At 41.4% G+C, this 17,342-nt stretch overlaps 1 protein-coding gene across 5 annotated transcripts; it reads left to right on the forward strand.

Moving 5' to 3' along the window:
* Window positions 1-1,907: 1,907 nt before the first annotated feature.
* Window positions 1,908-15,366, forward strand: HPS1 (HPS1 biogenesis of lysosomal organelles complex 3 subunit 1). 5 transcript variants are annotated; one of them, XM_039363974.1, is made up of 19 exons: window positions 1,908-1,933; window positions 2,769-2,885; window positions 3,377-3,514; window positions 5,320-5,462; window positions 6,487-6,595; window positions 6,968-7,128; window positions 7,343-7,454; window positions 8,238-8,330; window positions 8,582-8,651; window positions 9,214-9,278; window positions 10,215-10,382; window positions 10,476-10,655; window positions 10,887-10,954; window positions 11,559-11,684; window positions 11,834-11,899; window positions 12,493-12,637; window positions 12,767-12,880; window positions 13,432-13,514; window positions 13,959-15,366. In XM_039363974.1, exons 2-19 carry the CDS (start codon window positions 2,769-2,771, stop codon window positions 14,119-14,121), a joined length of 2,121 nt encoding a protein of 706 aa, XP_039219908.1. In that variant the 5' UTR covers window positions 1,908-1,933; the 3' UTR covers window positions 14,122-15,366. The 5 variants fall into 5 exon arrangements, 4 of the variants coding, with proteins under 4 accessions (XP_039219908.1, XP_039219907.1, XP_039219906.1 ...); XM_039363973.1 differs by lacking the exon at window positions 1,908-1,933 and adding an exon at window positions 1,943-2,401; XM_039363972.1 differs by lacking the exon at window positions 1,908-1,933 and adding an exon at window positions 1,943-2,306.
* The last annotated feature ends 1,976 nt before the right edge of the window (window positions 15,367-17,342 follow it).

Genomic DNA, 17,342 nt, shown 5'->3' on the forward strand with positions numbered 1-17,342 from the left:
TCTTTTCTCTTTTGTGTGTGCCTTTCAAGTCAGTGTTGATTCCTGGCAACTGCCAGAATAAGTGTCCTGCAATTTTCTTGAAAGTGGTTTGCTACTGCCTTCCTACAGCTGAGAAACAATGACTGACCGAAAGTCACGCAATTGGCTTTGTTTCCAAGGTGGAACTAGAATTCACAGTCACCCAGTTTTTAGTCTGTTCTAGCCACTGCACCACTCTCCACTACACTACAATCATAATTTTTTTCCAAACAAAATTCTTTCTCAAAAATGTGTCCACTTGTCTAGAAAAAAAAGTAAACAAGAAAGTATCCTTTAGGTTAGAAGCAGTAAGAAGGAGCAACTTTTTGGAAAAGTGATGTTTACTCCCTCATCACAACAACCATAGGAGAACTCCTAATAATGGCTAGTCCTCTCATGGAAACTATTACAAATGAGCATCTACAAAACACTTTCAAAATTTCAGTTGTGCCACTGAACAAACAGTTATCTAGAATTAGAAAAAAAATGGTAAGAGGAAGAAGTGTACCTGGAGTGTCAGGGTATGTGTACACACACATATATGCACATGCGCGCACACACACACTCACAGGTCGGACATTTTTCAATGGGGGATAGCTCAGGGTTGAAATGGGGGGTTCTTGGTGCTCTCTTGCTTGTTTTCTTGCAGACATTTCATTACCCAAACTAGGTAATGTCTGCAAGAAAACAAGGTCAGAGAGCACCAAGGACCCCCCATTTCAACCCTGAGCTACAAATATTCTCCTTTATTTGTACCACATTTTTCAATGAAGTGAATCATCACAGCCAAGTTAAATACTACAAACCAGTTCTTAAGCCAGCAGAAAACTATACCAGGACAAACTTTACTTCTCATACTAGTGATTCTTAACAAATGGTGCTCTCCTTGTTGCATTGTACAGGGCACATTAAGGATAGATTTCCCTGGCTTTTTATCCCTCCCTTCCCACAAATATTATCAGCCAGTGAGAAAGCATGCATCAATACTCTTCCTACAATGGACTGGGGCTGGAGGTTGGGAGGCGAAGATGTTGAAAGATGACTAGACCAGCAAGTTTAGGGTTTTTATGTGGGTGCACATTTTATGTGGGTGCACATTATAAGCTGATATATCTTTTGGAATAGCACTAAACTCATGTCCAAAAAGAGTTCTTTCAAGTTTACTGTTATTCCAGAAGAGTGCTAAACCCACTTTCAGAAGCATCCTGAACACCAGCTGATAGGTGCTGGCCTCCTTGTGCCCTAAAGCAGCAGAGACAGCTCACTCTAGTTTCAATAGGCAGCTCACTCTCTAACCCCATCTCCACTTCTGGTCAGATGCTGATCATTCCTGATGGATTTTTAATACTTTAAGCAGATACTGTGGGAGGCACTGGCTAGGACGCAGAGAGGAGGAGATGTGGCTCCATCAGCCTAAAGTCATCACACCTCTTAGAATTCACTTGGCACCACTTTGACCAGCGAAACTTTACTTTTCAGTTTGGTCAGTGAAACTTATCAGTTCACATGCATGGCGAAAATTGATGGGAGAAAGGGGAAAACACTTCTCTGATATCAGTACAGACGTAAGGCTGCCACAGATACTGGTTAGGGAAGAGATTAAGTCCACGACACCACCTCACAGCCGAAAAAGGACTTGTTGAGCGGCATCGGGAAGCAGCCAGGATGCAAGTGAAAAGGGGTTCTGTCCTCCCTCCCCAGAGAAAAGGCAACATACTGTGCCTCCTTCCTTTGCGGCCCTGCTAGACCGAGGGGTCGCTCGGGGTGTCTCTCCATCTTCACCTCGGATAACCAATTTTCATCTCGCCGTCCCTGCCAGCACCTTGGCAAAGAGCCCCGCCCTATCTCCTCTCAAAGGCGGAGCGGCGCGCTTCATTGAACCAGCCAAACAGCCAACCGAGTGGCGAGGAAATAGGTGAGGCAATGGCGCTTTCCTTCCTCTCCGCCATCTGCCTAGTAGGCTGGCCGCCGGTTTGATCCAAAGAAAACCGAACCCCTAAATAGCAACGCCCAAAGGGCGGCCACGGCGGGCGGGGGAGCTCTGAGCCTTCTCTGCTTCAGGCGGAGCTGAGTCTGCGGTTCCTACGTTTTCCCGGGCAGAGTCACGCGCCCGCCCGCCCAGCCGCGCGCGGGCTTAGCTTGGCTTACACAAGTTCGTCTGGAGTGGATGAGAACCGCTTTGGGACTGGGCCGTTCTTTCTGCTCAGCTTAAAAACTGAAAAGACCCCGCATTTGCACGTTCGCACCGATCCCTGCCTCGCTTGGAGGCGTGTCCCAGGACGGGAAAGGTAGGGCAATTGGGCGCAACGGGCCCGTCTGTGGCCTGAAAAAAAGTTCTCTTCCTTCCGGAGAAATCGTCGTGACATCCTGGCGCTTAGTCCTGGTGGGTTTCCAGCGGGGAGCTTGGGTGTTGCTTCTTTCCTTCCATTCTTCCTCTGCTAACTGTAGAAACAAGTTTTGTTTCTGTATACCAAGCAGTGGAGAAGAGGTTCTTGGCTCTTCCTTCTTTCTACAGGCCCCCTTGGACCACCATCAGCCGATATCCACCGTTATAGATGCTAAGTTTGCTTACTGACCCATGCTCAGTTCTTCAGTGGTTACCATTTTTACTGTCCCCCTTTATATTTCTTGCTAGATCCAAAACTGGTCTTCTTTCTTCTTTGTTTTTCAGCTCCTCATAAACAGGAACTAAATTTAGATAACCACCTTAAAAGCTATGTGTACATATGTGTGTGTATATTTCTCTACAGATGAAGTGCATCCTCATTTCCAGTGAGGGTGCTGAAGTCCTTTTCTACTGGGCAGATCCAGACTTTATGGCAATCCTACATCAGCGATTTGGAACCCAGGATCAGAATGATGATGAAGTAAGATCTGAAGAGAAAATTAGCAGAAATGCAGGAGCAGGAGACTGATGCTCTTGGGTTCAGCTCCATTTAGAAATTGTAATTCTTGAAGCATTAGAGCAAGTGTACCTAAGGTTTCTTTGGATGCCAGAATGGCAGTCTGCCAGTTTTTGCAGCCCCCAGAGCCCCATGTGAGTAGATGGAGAAACGTTTTTAGGCCTGTTTCTACAGTACCGGTATATGTTTTGTAGTTCAGGGGATTAAAGAGCACAATGGGTCCTTTAAGCCTTGCCAAATCACTCAAGAAAGGAGTAGTGGCCCTGTAAACTTTTGAAATATTGCTTCTTGGCCTGCTGTGCAAGGCCTAATGTGGTTGGGAAGGTTAATAGTTACATGCTCCTGTTTAAGTGATTATGTATAACTTCTTGGAAGGATATTAGGTTTCTGCTTTTCCAAGTTATGTGTGCTAATTGGAAGACAGGAATATTTGCTGGTTTTCCTTCTTTTTACAGATACCTTCTGTGGAAGACAGCATCAACACATTGTTTGCCCCCATGATCATCTCCTGTGCAACTATGCTAGAAAAGTTAGGAGACACATACACTTGCTTCTCTGCTGAAAATGGCAAGCATCTCTATGTGCTGCATATGGTAATTACTCACTGCTCTGTATTGCAAGCAGTTGGTGAACTTCTAACAGGGAGGGGACAAATATCTTCTGGATATGCCACTTGTTTTAGGACAGAAATTAACTGTCCAGTTTCAAAGTAATATTTTCTATTTTCTCCCAATTGTTTTGTTTCTGTGCAAAAAAGAATCTTCTCTACAACTCTGACTTTTTTAAAAAGCTAAAAATAACAATAAAACAGTATTAAATAACATTGCTTAAAGCAGCAGTAAGTAAAGATCACCATATCTTTCCCTGACCTGGGGCCTTCTTACGTGAATTGCTTTTTAGTTCCCATAAACATTAGTTCACGTAACATTTGCCCACAATTATGGGTGTATTTCAGTCAAAAAGGAGAGCCACCCAGATTTTTTTTCTACAGTTTAGCTGAGGAGTCTCTCAATCTTCTCAGTTAATGCTTCTGAGTGTTTCAGTTGCAGGCAGATTTTATCAGAGGATGTCATAGCCTAATTTTTGTGGTCTAAGCCAATTTGGACTTTTTAATTGATAACCTAGGTGCCATGGATATCTAAAGCACATATATCCATATATGTGCATATGAAGTCCCAAGAGAATCATCCTTCAGCTGGATTTGTATATAGTTCAGCTCCTCTTATATCCAAGCTTGGAGAGGGCTTTCCAAAAGGGATTTCTTGCCTGCAGTGCCAGAGAAGTTAATAATTGTTTGCAGAGCAAGTGAAAGGTCTATATCAGGCATGTCAAACTCGCGCTGTCACGTGATGTTGTGCCACGTATCAGGCCGGTTTTGCCATTACTGGCAATGGGGTGGGCGCGGCTTCCATGTGACATGTCCGGTCCATGGGCCAGCAGTTTGTCACCCCTGGTCTATATGGAAGCACTTTAAATAACTTTATTTTAACATCCTCCTTAAAGATCTAATTGGTGTGGGAGGATGTAGAACTATTGAGTACATGCTTTCTTAAAATTGGCTGTCCAGAGTTAGGTAACTCTTAAGGCCCAGCAGAAGAAGGCTAGTAGAAGGGAATGCCTAGTTGAGATCCAATTACATCCGAGGATACATAATTAAACAGCAAACTCCACATTTAAAGATAGTCCTCATGTAATGATGGTAATTGGGACTGGCATCTCCATTGCTAACATTTGCTGTTGTTAGGCAAATCCTGCATGGCCACAATGTCCTGCAGTCAGGTGATCACCATTTGCAACATTCTGCTGGCTTCCCTATTGACTTTGCCAGAAGCCAGCTGTAAAGATCAGAAATGGCAATCACAGGACCATGGGATGCGACCATCATAATGTGAGCTGACCATGGGACATTGCAATGGTTGCACCTATGAGAAACAGTCCCCTCATTCAGTGATGTCCTAACTTTGAACAGTTGCTGAATGAATGGTCACTGAACTATCTGTATTCTTTTCCTTATTTTTTGGTTTCAATATTTTAAACTAAACTTTTGTTTTTATCCTTTTTCCTACAAAGAATAAATTATAAATGTCATTTTTTTGTCAACCACGAGCCAAATTCATCCTGGAAACAGTATATTGTAGAATGGGCACTTTTTGGTAAGTCTCAGACAGTGTTCTCTAAAGTGGGCTCGGTGACTTTAACCATCATTAGTGAACTGCCTTTGACTTCAAACATGGTTTATTTAAAAATAAAAATGTACTTTTGAAGTTTTGGAGTAGTAAAAAGGACTTCTAAGTAATGTTAATTTTATGGTAAACGTTACCAGTAATATGTTGTTGATTTTGTTTTCTTGTACTTGTAGCTGATGCAGTTCTGTGGGTGTGTTTTGCTTGTTTTTCAGTTTGGCGAGTGCCTCTACATTGCAATGAATGGAGACGGCCATGAGAGTGAGGATGACTTGCGCCGTCAGCTCTATGTGCTCAGAAGATTAATTGAGGCTCACTTCGGCCTAGTCACACTGGACAGTCACCTCTTCCATCGCGAGTGAGTGACTGGGTGAAGATGGGATTTTTGTTTTGCTGGATTTTTCATTGTGGCCTTTTCTTGGATGGAACATCAACCAGGCTTTTTATATGCTGTTCTTCAGCTCTACTAACATTAAGCTCCTCTTTTGTAATTGTTGCTAAGTGACATGAGAGCAAGATCTTCTTTTTCATTTTCCTCACACTTACAATTTACACTTGCAGAAATGTGCACATGTAGTAGTCCTGGCCATACAGCTGTAATAAAATATTTGTCAATGTTGGCAACTTTAAGACATTTGTATTTCAACTTTGAGAAGGAGACTGGCTAGAGAATTTTGGAAAATTGAAGTCCACATGTCTTGAAGTTGCCAAGGTCAAGAACCACTGCTATAATACAACCGTCTGGCCAATGCCAGTTCTAGGCTTTGTAATTTTCAGGTACTCCATGTTGGGAATACTAGCTTCATGAAACTCTAACACAGTGGTTCTCAACCTGTGGGTAGGGACCCTATTTGGGGTCGAACGACCATTTCACGGGGGTCACCAAACAACGCAGTCCGCCATTTTTCCCCCCCTTTTCCTTAGCTGTGCTACTCCCTTTTATTCTATTGGCTTTCAAAAGCCAATAGGAATTGTCCAGGCTGTCTCTGCCCTGCTGAGCCCATCAAAAGTCCCATTCTGCAAACGGTGCTGCACCAGTTGAGTAGTCCTCGACTTACGACCAGTTGGGGGGTCACGGCATTAAAAAGGTTGAGAACCACTGCTCTAACACATATCACCCATGTGTTAGAAGTTGGTCATAAGGTTCTGAGATAGAAAAGTTAGTATTATAATTGATAGGCAAATACAGCAACACAGAAACTGTTGTATGGCTTGTAGTACTTATCAACAACTGTGTTGTATTGCTTGAGTTAAGGATAATGACTGTGGAATGCATTTTCTACTGTAGATAAAAAAGGGAACCAATGGCAAAGCATGAAGGGGAGGGTGGTGAAAGGGAAAATTAGCTCTGGCTGTACTCAGCTGATTGTTGTTTTTTTTAGACTTCGACCAACAGAAACTGAACAACGAGCTCACATCTGGAGGCTTTTTCAGAGCTTGCTGCAGACGTATAACCAGCTGCGTGAGGAAGACCAGAGTTTTGCTGTAGAGGTAGAATGGGATTGTTGAAATGCTTGTGAGGTGCATCATTTTAAGAATGGAGATAGGAAGCCAGAATATGTGAATGTCCCTTGTAAGAAATAAGCATAACTTCAGGATAAAGCAGGTATTGGCCATTTTAGGTGGGAGTTTTTGAGCCAATAGGCTGAGAGACCGCTAGAATGGGGAAAGTGCTAGTACTGAGGGTGTTTGTACTGTTTAATTAAATAGGGCTTGGGATGAAGGAATTTATCCTACATTTGTTTAGAGGAGGAGAAAAGTACTTTTTGTACTACAGAGGAATTGTCTGAAGGACTACAAGCTCCAAAGGTGGGAGTGGAGAAGCTTTTGAAATAAAAATCTCCCTCTGCTCTTTTTTATTAGGCTGTAGAACGGCTGATCCATCCGCAGCTGTGTGAACAATGTATTGAATTCTTGGAGCGCCAGGTTGTGCAGTTCATCAATAGTAACACTGAACGTGCTGGACATGAAGTAGTGCATGCCTTCCTGCTCATACACACTAAACTACTTGCCTTTTACTCCAGGTAAAATCCTAGTTCTCCTGAGTCATATTCCCCCAATGCAGGTGCCGCTTTTCCCAATAAAATATTTAATGCTTCCCACTATCTGGGCTTCCTCCTTTGATACTTCCTATTGTCTGGTCCTCCAGTTTGCCTTCTTTGTCCCTTAGGGAAGTTGATACAGTATGTGGCTTCCCTAACAATTACATTCTTTTTCTTGGCGGCACTTTGTTTCCAGCCGGAATGCCAGCTCTCTGCGACCAGCTGACCTGCTCACTTTGCTCCTGATTGTGCAGGATCTATATCCCAGCTCTTTTAAGGACCAGCCTGTTTCCGAAGTGCTTGGCCAGGTAAAGGAATAACTATTCCACATGAAGGGAGTTGCATAAGAATCTCTTGGCCTATCACCCTCTTCTTCCTTCCCTCTGAGAATCCTTTTGATAACTGTTCTGGGATGGACTGTCAAAGTAGAATTAGGTAGAAACAGAAGTCTGTGATAGGGATCTTGAATGGAGAACTTTTATTCATATAAATATTTATGTGCCAGAAATAGAGATATATGCTATTTTTCCTTCAGATGCTTAAGAGAACATAATAAGCACTCCCTTCTCCAGTGTTTCTCTTAACAATTAAGGGTATTAGGCTGAAAAATAGTGACTGATCAAAAGCTCTTTTGGTTGGAAATGAACTTACATCAGCTTCTCTTCAGTTTTAGTATTTTAATTACTAAACAACATTGGCTCTATGCGATTTTGTACAAATGCTCAAATGTTTGAGTCTTTCTTGAATGACATTGGTAGTTAATTATTGGACTTGAATTAGAATTCAGAAGATTAGTTCAAATCCTCATCAGCTGTAAATGTCATTGATACTCAACCTGTCTAAAATGAAGTTGAAAGATGTAATAAATATATGTTATCCTAAGCTTTTTAAAAGAAGAATGGGATGAATGTGACAGTTTCTATTTACAGTATTAGCTTCTGAAAATGCTTATTTTCCCATGTTTTTCTATTATTTTAATTTCCCACAGGGCTACAAAATTAAGTTATGATTAGGCATTGTGAAAAATTAAACACTGGAAAAATAGCTTTTTATAGTGGAACTGGATGCTGATGCCAAATCTGTCTGTTCAGCCTATAGAGGGAGCAATAAGTCTTCAGAGACCTCAAAGCAGTGAGAGTATTCCAGTGAACAACCCCTTTCACCACAGCACTTCTCAAGAACAGGTGAGTACAGGCTGGTCTTTCGGATACTTAATGTGGCTTGGGATTTGGACGCTGGGTGTGGACTGGATTTCAGAAGTTTGAATAAGTAGAAAACAAGAAAGCTTCTCTGAGGTTTGGGACAAGCTGTTTGGGATACATTCTTTGCCAGGATGGTTAATCTCTGTTGCACACTATAAGAACTTCTTCAGGGGCATATGGGAGGAAGCCATGTTGAGCCTTGGCTGAGTCAGTTCCCTTCCACCTTCCCTCAGATAGCAGATGATCACTCTATGCCTGAAGAGTTCTTCACCCCCAAGGCTTCCCCTAGCCAACAGAGCACGGGTGAGTTTGGGATCAATTGTGGAGAACATTGAGATGAGATTATGGAGAATGAGGGGCATTCTGCTATGGCTCTGAGTAGGACTTTTTCAGGATAAGTGGATTGCATGTTAATTGGCTGCAATAAATGGCAATTACTATTTGCTTGCTTGCTTGCAACAGAGCTCTACTACTATTGTGACATTAGAAAAATAATAGCATAAAGCTGAGAAAACCTGTGGAAAAATGGGATATGTATTGCTCTAGATGCCTGGATTGGACAATGATGGTCAAAATCTCTTGTGTTAGTTGCTGTCTTTTTGACTTCTTTCCCATTCTTGAAGGTAAGGGTATCTTGGGTGCTTATAAGGATTATCAGTGAGTAGTTATTATGCAGCTACTCCACATTTATTTTTAGTGGATTTTTGTGGAAAAAAGAAAATATGTGAGAACACAAAGGCTCCAAGTGGAAGACGATTGTGACTGAACATATCAGTAAAATTTTGTACTTGAAGCAGAGGCAAGTATATAAGGAGGCTCCGTTTGGAAGCACTCTTAGTCTCTCTTCTTTTTCTGCTGTCTGAAGGAAGTGCCTGGACTGAGGGCGTGGATTCACAGAGTGATGGAGAGGTAAATTCTGCTGATTTCTTGGTAAGTGCTTGGATTAGGGCTGCTAGCTTTATAATCCATTTTTGTACTTCATCTTTTTGGGATTTACTCTTTCCTACACTTTTCTCTAACCTTCATCTATTTTATCACCAAATCAGAAATGACTTTAGGTTTCCCATCACCCACTCACTGTCCTTTCTGTGAACCAAGCCTCTAGCATAGGCTTGCATTCATTTGTTGTCCTCGTATGAAGAAGAAAAGAATAAGATGAAACCTCTCAAACACTATGAAACTCCACAAAAGATAAAATGTAGCAATAAAGAAACTCATCAAATGGAGTGAGGCTAGGGACTATTCTATAATGAATCAAAGAGTTCAAGACAGAAGAGAAAACAAGGGATTTTTTTAATAATAGCTTTCCCAGACTTGGTACCCCCCAGATGTATTAGGCTACAATCTTCATAGTCTTCAACCAATACAGACTCCTAGCTGGAGGATTTGGGGAGACTTGTTCTGTGATACAGTACATGTGTCCATTTTGCATAATATAGATGGATAGGCTGCCCATTCCAAGGCATTCTCCAACCCAATTCTTTTTTGTCCTGAAAGAATCATTTAAGTTTGAACCAGTTGCCTCATCCTAATTTTTTTAAAAAAACTCTGGGTATATGTTCTGTTCAAACCTGTACATATCAGCGTAAGGGAGAAGTGTGGTAATAAGGGAGAAGTGTGGTAAAGTTAGCTACCTAGAATTCACTTCTGACTAATATCTGCTCCACATATTCCCTACTTGCTTTTTAAAATTGTCAGTAGTTGGAGCTATTGCTTTACATTGCCATCACAAATTCAAAGTATTAGCAGATTATCTTGGCACATTCTTAAATCATAATGAAACAAGAAATCTTGGAACATTAATCTGAATATATACTGCAGTTCATTTTATTTTAATTCCATGACACCTGTACATTTTCTTCCTAGGTGGCTGAGGATTTGCTGCATGTTATAGAATCCCCAGCCTCAGAAGCTACAAATCCACGGAGAATATTTCTGGATGTCAACTTGAAAGAAGGCTACTGCCCCATGATGCCACACACACTGCACTGCCTTTCACTCTGGCCAGGCATCTTGCTGGTACTCCTCACAAAGGTGAACGGAGTCCTCAAACATTCATTTGATATCATCCAGACTGGCGGGTTCTGAATGTCCACCCTTTAAATGTCCACCCTCTTTGTCTTCTAGAACCCCAGTTCCCAAGTAGCTCTTTCTCTCTACCAATTGCTGGATGGAATCCTAATGATAGAGAAGAAATTGAAAGAGGGACAGGAGACCCGGCAACCTCTGCGTTCTCAGCCATTATTTTTGGAGCTCCGACATCGAATGGACAAATTTGTCAAGAAACTAGGTGGACAAGAGTCACAGGTAAAAATTAAGTTCACCTACACAGAAAATAAGTACTGTTAGTGGGTGTTTTTCTCAATACGAAGAGGGCTGGGTTAATTACTGGTAAAATCGAATCCTTCAGGATGGGTTAGAATTGAGTGCTTGAGATCCCACTTTGCTATGGGAATGATAATGAGACCTCCTAAATAAGAAAAGAGCTGAACTCTGTTGTGCAATGGATTCTGAATGCAACTTGTTTCCCTATATCAGTTGCAGAATACTTGGCAGGACTTAAAGAACAAAATTTCCTCTCGAAGTGAGTCTGGGAGTTCCTTGGAGTGAGTATTAGTGAAAATTATCACACCTGCTGACTGATAAGCACAATTAAATTGATCCATTCAAGCAGAATATATCTATGGGATAGTTTAGATTTTGCACCTGTGAGTATTGAGAATAGAGATCTTGTTTAAAATAATTAACAAAGGAGAAACAAAGATGTTCAAAATTGAATATAGCGAGAACTAAAATGTGAAAGGTACAATAAGCAGGAGTGGGGCTCTCAAAGCTCCAACTGATTGTGATTGCTAAAACCCAGAGGGACAGGAGATCATTTCCTGAGGTGGGAAGCAGATGAAACTGTAGTTTTAAGCTTAAAATGGGAATGCTATAGTTTAAACAAGAGGTTGTTTTGTCCAAGGTACCCCCTAAAGCTAAAGAGTCCAATACTTCAGCTAATACTTTTGTACAGCAAAGAAAATATACAGAAAACATACTCAAATATTAGGAAAAGGAAAAGAATTCCATATGGATAATTAGTTTTCCTGAATCGTTGATGTGCTCTTTATAAAAAGAAATTGTAGAAAAAAAATGCAAGCCCAAATCAGGAGTGATGTTTAGAGTAAGAGATGTTCTTAAAACATACTGATATTTATTTTGTTTCAGGCTTTTGCAGGCATTTTGTAATGTCCGGCGGCAGCTCTGTGCTGTATATCGGCTTCTCTTCCTTGGATCTTCAGGGGCCCAAGGCCTGCCTCAGAATTTGCTGGAGCAGGTGCAGCAATTCACACAGTGAGTGAGAAGGAGCAGAAAGATGAACTTGCAGCAGAGAGTCTGGTGGGTTGCAGGATTTGTAGGTGCCAAGCTATGTTTTTCATGACTTGTGCGCATAACAGCATTAGTAATTTATTTATTTATTTTTCTCCACCTTGTATTGTCAGGGACAAGCTCCAAGACTGGAAAGACTTCCTACTGGTGAAGAGCAAGCGTAATGTTACCATGGTGTCATATCCTTTGATGTTCACCATTTTCTCCCCATCTTTCCATTTTGGTGGGGGAATGCTGGAAGACCTATAGGAAAATAGAGAGGTTCTAGAGAAGGAAAAGGGAAGCACTGAGCAAAATACTGTTTTGAAATAACTATTGAAGCAACCTTGGCAGAGAGGGAATTTCTTGGGAAAACAGCCTTGAAAAGAAGAATTTCTTTTCCATCTTCAATGCACAAAACCTATTAAGGGTTTCCCTTGCTACAGGCATGTGGCAAAACGGGAGCAGAAGAGCACAGTTCCTAAGTTTCTCAGTTGTTGGAGCAGAGCCATAAAAAAAACACGGTGTTGAAGAATAACAGAAATACAGCAAGGAGGTATCCATACTCCTGGACAAATATTAAACTCTAAAGAGATTAAATGATAGCTCTGTTATTCATTTAATTCTGTGTTTTTTTAAAAAATAAGGATTGGACTTTTGACTCCAAAAATTCTATGACATGTCTAAATATTGTTGTAGAGAGTGAATGTTTAAGGCTACTATTCGAGCTGGTCATGGCCAGAATGGAAAAGATGCCAATCTTTAACCAAGTTCTTAACTTGCTTTCATCTACATATTTGGAAAATTTCCCAGGGCTTGTGCATTTCATCTATGTAGATCGTACAGTAGGACAAATGGTGGCTCCATCACTTGGCATATCAGAGGAATCTACTTCAGAGTTAGGCAAAGGACCTCTGCTTGAATTTATAAAAAAGAAGGTAATAATGGGTGATTGACAAGTATATATATATATTGATATAATTTCAATGGGAGATGTTGGATTTGAGGTTTGGGCTGACTCTAAAGCAGCTTTTACCTTCCTTTCTCTCTCTGCCTTTGGTCCACAGGTATGGTCATTGGTGGCTTTGGCTCGAAGCTACTTGCAGAAGGGCTACACCACACTGATGGTCCGGGATGGAGACTACTATTGTACCTACTTCCTCTGGTTTGAGAATGAGCTGGTAATTATGGAGGAACCTGGAACTCAGAGGAAAAGAGAGGGGCAGGATGCTATTTTACAACTTGGTATATAAAAGAGGTTGATTCAGAAGCCGAAGACCCTTTCTTTAGAGTGTGATGCAAATGATATACAGAGATTTGTTTTGGTATACCCAAATTAAATTCATAATCTTTCCCCATTAAATCTATAACTGGCTTCTCCTAGTTTCTTTATTTAATTGATATAATTTATGGCCAAGGAGAGTCTCTTTTTTTTCTGCTGCTGTTTAAACAACTTGCAATCAGAAACCCTTCCTGATTTATTGCACGTCTTCCAGAGACCTACCAGTAAAGCCAGATTTACTCATCTTTGATGAGGTACTGGCCTTTTCCAGTTTTGGGGATGAACAACTAATGTGGCAATTAAGTACTGACGACAGGAAGATAGTACAGACTGATGACTTTAGTCCAGTCTTTCTGAAGAGCACTAGGATGAGGATGCCTTCCTTAGCCGTGAGCTAAGAATACATACATCTGCTTCAGTTCCTAACAATTTCTTTCTGTTTCCATGTAGGGATATAAGCTGGAGGTTATGGAAGTGCCAGTGCTTTCTGATGATTCAGTTCCCATTGGGACACTGGCAGGTGATTATTACAGGTAAGCAAGGTTTCTGACTCCATAGATACTGATGGGTGCCGAAGGGATTTGATTCAAGCTCTGTGATTGGATGAAAAGGACAATATTTACAGCTTAATTAGCTTAACTGCCTCTTCCTAGCATTGGTATAACTCACAACTTTGAAGTGTGCGGCCTCTAACATTCCAAGTTTAAACCAAGTTATCTTTCTGTGATATGAAGTTGAAAGGTGTTGTAACCATCACCATTCTTGCAACTATATCTTTTACTTTGCATAACATTGGGAGAGATCTTTAAATTGCCTAAAATTGTATGCCTATACTTTAGCTTATTGTAAGCCTGTTGATAGTTGACGTGTAATGCTTTTGTCTTGTGCTGGATAGACCATTGAGGCTTTGTAGAACTTTCTTGGTTTCACCCTTTCGCCACCACCCACCTTTACCCATTTTCTACTCTCTCAAACAGGAAACTGCTCCGTTATTTTGGCAGGAAACATGCCAATGAAGTGGTGAAGTGCTATGAGCTGCTGACCATCCATCTGGGCATCATGCCAAATGAACTTATGATCCAGCAGGCACGCAACTTGGCCCAGCAACTCTGGGAGCCAACACGCATCCCCTTGCTTTAGAGGGCTTGGCTGGTGCTCAGTGCAATTTGGCCGCTTTCTGGACTAGGTTGCATCTCAGGTCTCTGCTGATTTTACTTCAGTGGGACAGGCCTAGCTTGGGTAGTGTTTTTACTTGACCTCCACTGGATTTTCAGAGCTAGGAGATCAGTGTGTTCATTTGCCTTCCTTCACAACATCAAAGAGCTCTGTCCCAAAACTTGTCTTGGATACCAAAAGCGATTCACGTCAGAGCACAGCTACTGACATAGCATTGGCCCTTGGTGTGAATTTGTGTTGGAGAACTTGTAGTACAGGACTTCCTTTCTTATAACTGCACATCGGAACTTTGATTCAGTAGCCCATTGGGCACAGCTTGTAAATTTACCTGTTTCGTATAGTGCCTCATTTTGTTTGGCACTCCATTATCATTAAATATTGATCTAAGCTTGAGAAATGTAATATACAATAACCAAGAGCAGAAAAGATAACATTTTAGGCCTCTTATAAAACACAGAAGTTAACTAAGAGAGTGCCATCCACCACCCTGGTTAGATCCTAGCTATCACTCCAATTCAGTTTTTTAAATCTTATTTTTAAGTATCTACATAACCCGTGAGAGTCCTAGACTGCAACCATTCTGGTTTTTAAAGCCTTTTTTAAGAATGCCTATGGGGCCCAAACAGCCCTGAATTAACTATTAAGCAAATTAAGTACATGTTCAGGGTCCCAAAGGAACTGGGGTACCCCAGAGGTTTCCCCCCCAGCTATCATGCCCTTAATTCTTTGACTACCACACTTAATTTAGTCTTTTTGTTTGCAATTATCCTTACTTGCCATGTTCAACTTTAATTGTATTAAAAATATTTCCTTTTGCATAGTGACTGACCATTTTTAAAAAGTGTCAGTTTTAACGTATTGTCGGTTAAGCAATGGAAGGGCTGTAATGCATGTTGTTGGGCTATGCTGAGGACATCCATTGACCTTTATCCCTATTTTAAAAAAAAAAAATCGCCAGAGGCTTTCTGTGGTTTTTTTTTAATCTTTATCTTGCTTTGCGGCATGCCAGCTTCCAATGTATTTATTTTATTCCTTTAAATATAATTTCAAAAGGGCGGGCATGAAATTTTTCAGGTGTCAAGGAACACATCCACAAGCACCATGTTCTCCCTCTATGATTTATAAATATTTGTAAAACTTGCATGAAAAAAGAAATATGAACATAATGACAATGATGTCTATAGAAAAAGTATATATAATGTACAGCTATTTTATTTTGTCTGTTTCATGTTTATCTGTAAAAACTTTCAATATGATAGTCTATCTATCCAGGAAAAGTGGTAATTACACTTATAAGGATTGCTTGTATAAGAAAGCAAGAACCAAGATTTATTCATAATTCTTGGCAGGGGATTTCTTTATTAATAATGAAATCATTCTACAGTGCTTTCTCCCACACCTGAGTTACTATAGTCACCTGTTCTAGAATTGGCAGAAAACTATTGATATGAAATTCACTATTCCCATTGCTGTCCTATCTTGTATCTGTTATCTTTGGGTTGGCTTATTGCCAAACCATGGTATCCTGACATTGTATATGCAGGTCATGTTAAGCATGACACGCTGGTGAAACTCTCTGGCTTTGCTGCACACTCATGTTTTGGATGTCAGCAGCCAGCAGGAAAGCATTGGCAGGGTGGGGTTTTCAGGAGGCAGCAAGTCTTGACAGCTCACCCCCATTTCCTGTTTTACCTAGTTTGGAGATGAAATTGATAACCCAGTCACCTCTTCCTCTCTGGTGTGATAAAGCAGGAGAAGCCACTTTCTTACAAGCAGTTGCATCCCACAGCTCTGTCAGCTGCCCATGAGCAGGGCTGTATTTCCAGCACTTCCTGGCAGGAGATGGAACAAAGGAATGGTGGCAGAGGAGAAGGCTGGGACCTGAAGGGTTAGGCGGTGACCACTACACAAGCCTGATGTTGCTAATGGGTGTTTGCTACTCCACCTCTTACAATCACCTGACCTGCTGACAGGATAGTTAGCAAAGCATGTCAGATTTCATATGTCTGGAAACTGCTATAGGTCGATAGGTCTAGGTGGAAGATTACTACTGTACTTTAAAACAAAAGTAGCTAAGCACCACTTAATACTGTGTCATACATAGGCTGATGATGAAATGAAGGCAATTTGAGGGTAGTGCAGAATAAAGTACCGGATATGTTGGTTCATGGTTAAGATGCAAATGAAGAGAGCTGAGCTGTGTAGCCAAATGAGTCCCAAGTGAAGTCCAGCAGCAGGGTGAAGGAAACCTGAAGATGTGAATGCAATCTTTAGCAAAAAAAAGATCTCCCAAGAAAGTGCCTCCCCTCTCCAAAGAACCCAGGAAGGACTAGGCATGCTCAATGGCCTCAACCTAGAATACTCAGTGTGGTGGAATAAGGAGGAAGTAAAAAAAGTGTCTTATGTGGAAGGGGACATAACTGGCATTCTGAGTGTAATATAACATTTTGATTTTGGTCTTCCTTCTGAAATAATGTAAATGTGCTGCGGTTAAAGGTTAACGAGAATAAAGCAATGGGATATATTCTGCATTAGCATCCACGGGTAAACAATTGTTTTAAATACCAGGGAAAAAAGCCCTTTGTGGATAGATTTTCATTAACCCTGCAAAGCAGAAATATTCTTCCAACCACTTAGAAGGAAGGGTGGGGACAAATAACACAGAAGCATGTGAAAGATGGCCAGGCGAGCCGAGTGGAAGATGTAATTATACCAATAGATATCAGAAGTTAATTATTTCTTTAAACGCTTGACTGGAAGCCCTCTTAATCTCAGCTGCCTGCAAATGTTGGCAATGGCTGTGATTATCCAGCTTGGTGGGGGGGGGGGAAGAGTGATCTGCATTGCTGAGAAACAGGAGAGAGCCCATGCTGCAGTTTTGCAGGGTGAATCAGATCGTGTTCTGCCTGGTTGCAAGCAAAGGCTCACAGGATTTTGATTTGATGTTAATATGTGCATTGTACGTCACCTTTTCTGCCACTTAATTAGGTTCACCCTAAAGGGCTTTCTCTGTCCCTCGAAAACAGCCTTCCTTCAGGTTGTATGTACTAGCTGGAAAATCTAGAAGCTGAGTGGGCCCGTGGGAGAAAGAGAAGGGTCCCCGTGGGTTGGCACCTAAAGCGCCTTTGAGAATATACTTTCCTGGTCATGTCACGCTTCCGGAACGCGAAAGGTGACATGAGGTC

This window comes from Crotalus tigris, unplaced genomic scaffold (genome assembly GCF_016545835.1).
Source record: "Crotalus tigris isolate CLP2741 ecotype Arizona unplaced genomic scaffold, ASM1654583v1 scf7180000019640.300790, whole genome shotgun sequence".
NCBI classification, from domain to species: Eukaryota; Metazoa; Chordata; class Lepidosauria; order Squamata; family Viperidae; genus Crotalus; species Crotalus tigris.

Excerpts from the sequence above, each read along its gene's own strand:
- HPS1 (XM_039363974.1), top strand. The coding sequence starts at position 2,769 with ATGAAGTGCATCCTCATTTCCAGTGAGGGTGCTGAAGTCCTTTTCTAC. Across the intron at positions 10,383-10,475 it reads TGCTGGTACTCCTCACAAAG|AACCCCAGTTCCCAAGTAGC; the intron begins GTGAACGGAGTC and ends TTTGTCTTCTAG. Across the intron at positions 11,900-12,492 it reads CGTAATGTTACCATGGTGTC|ATATTTGGAAAATTTCCCAG; the intron begins ATATCCTTTGAT and ends GCTTTCATCTAC.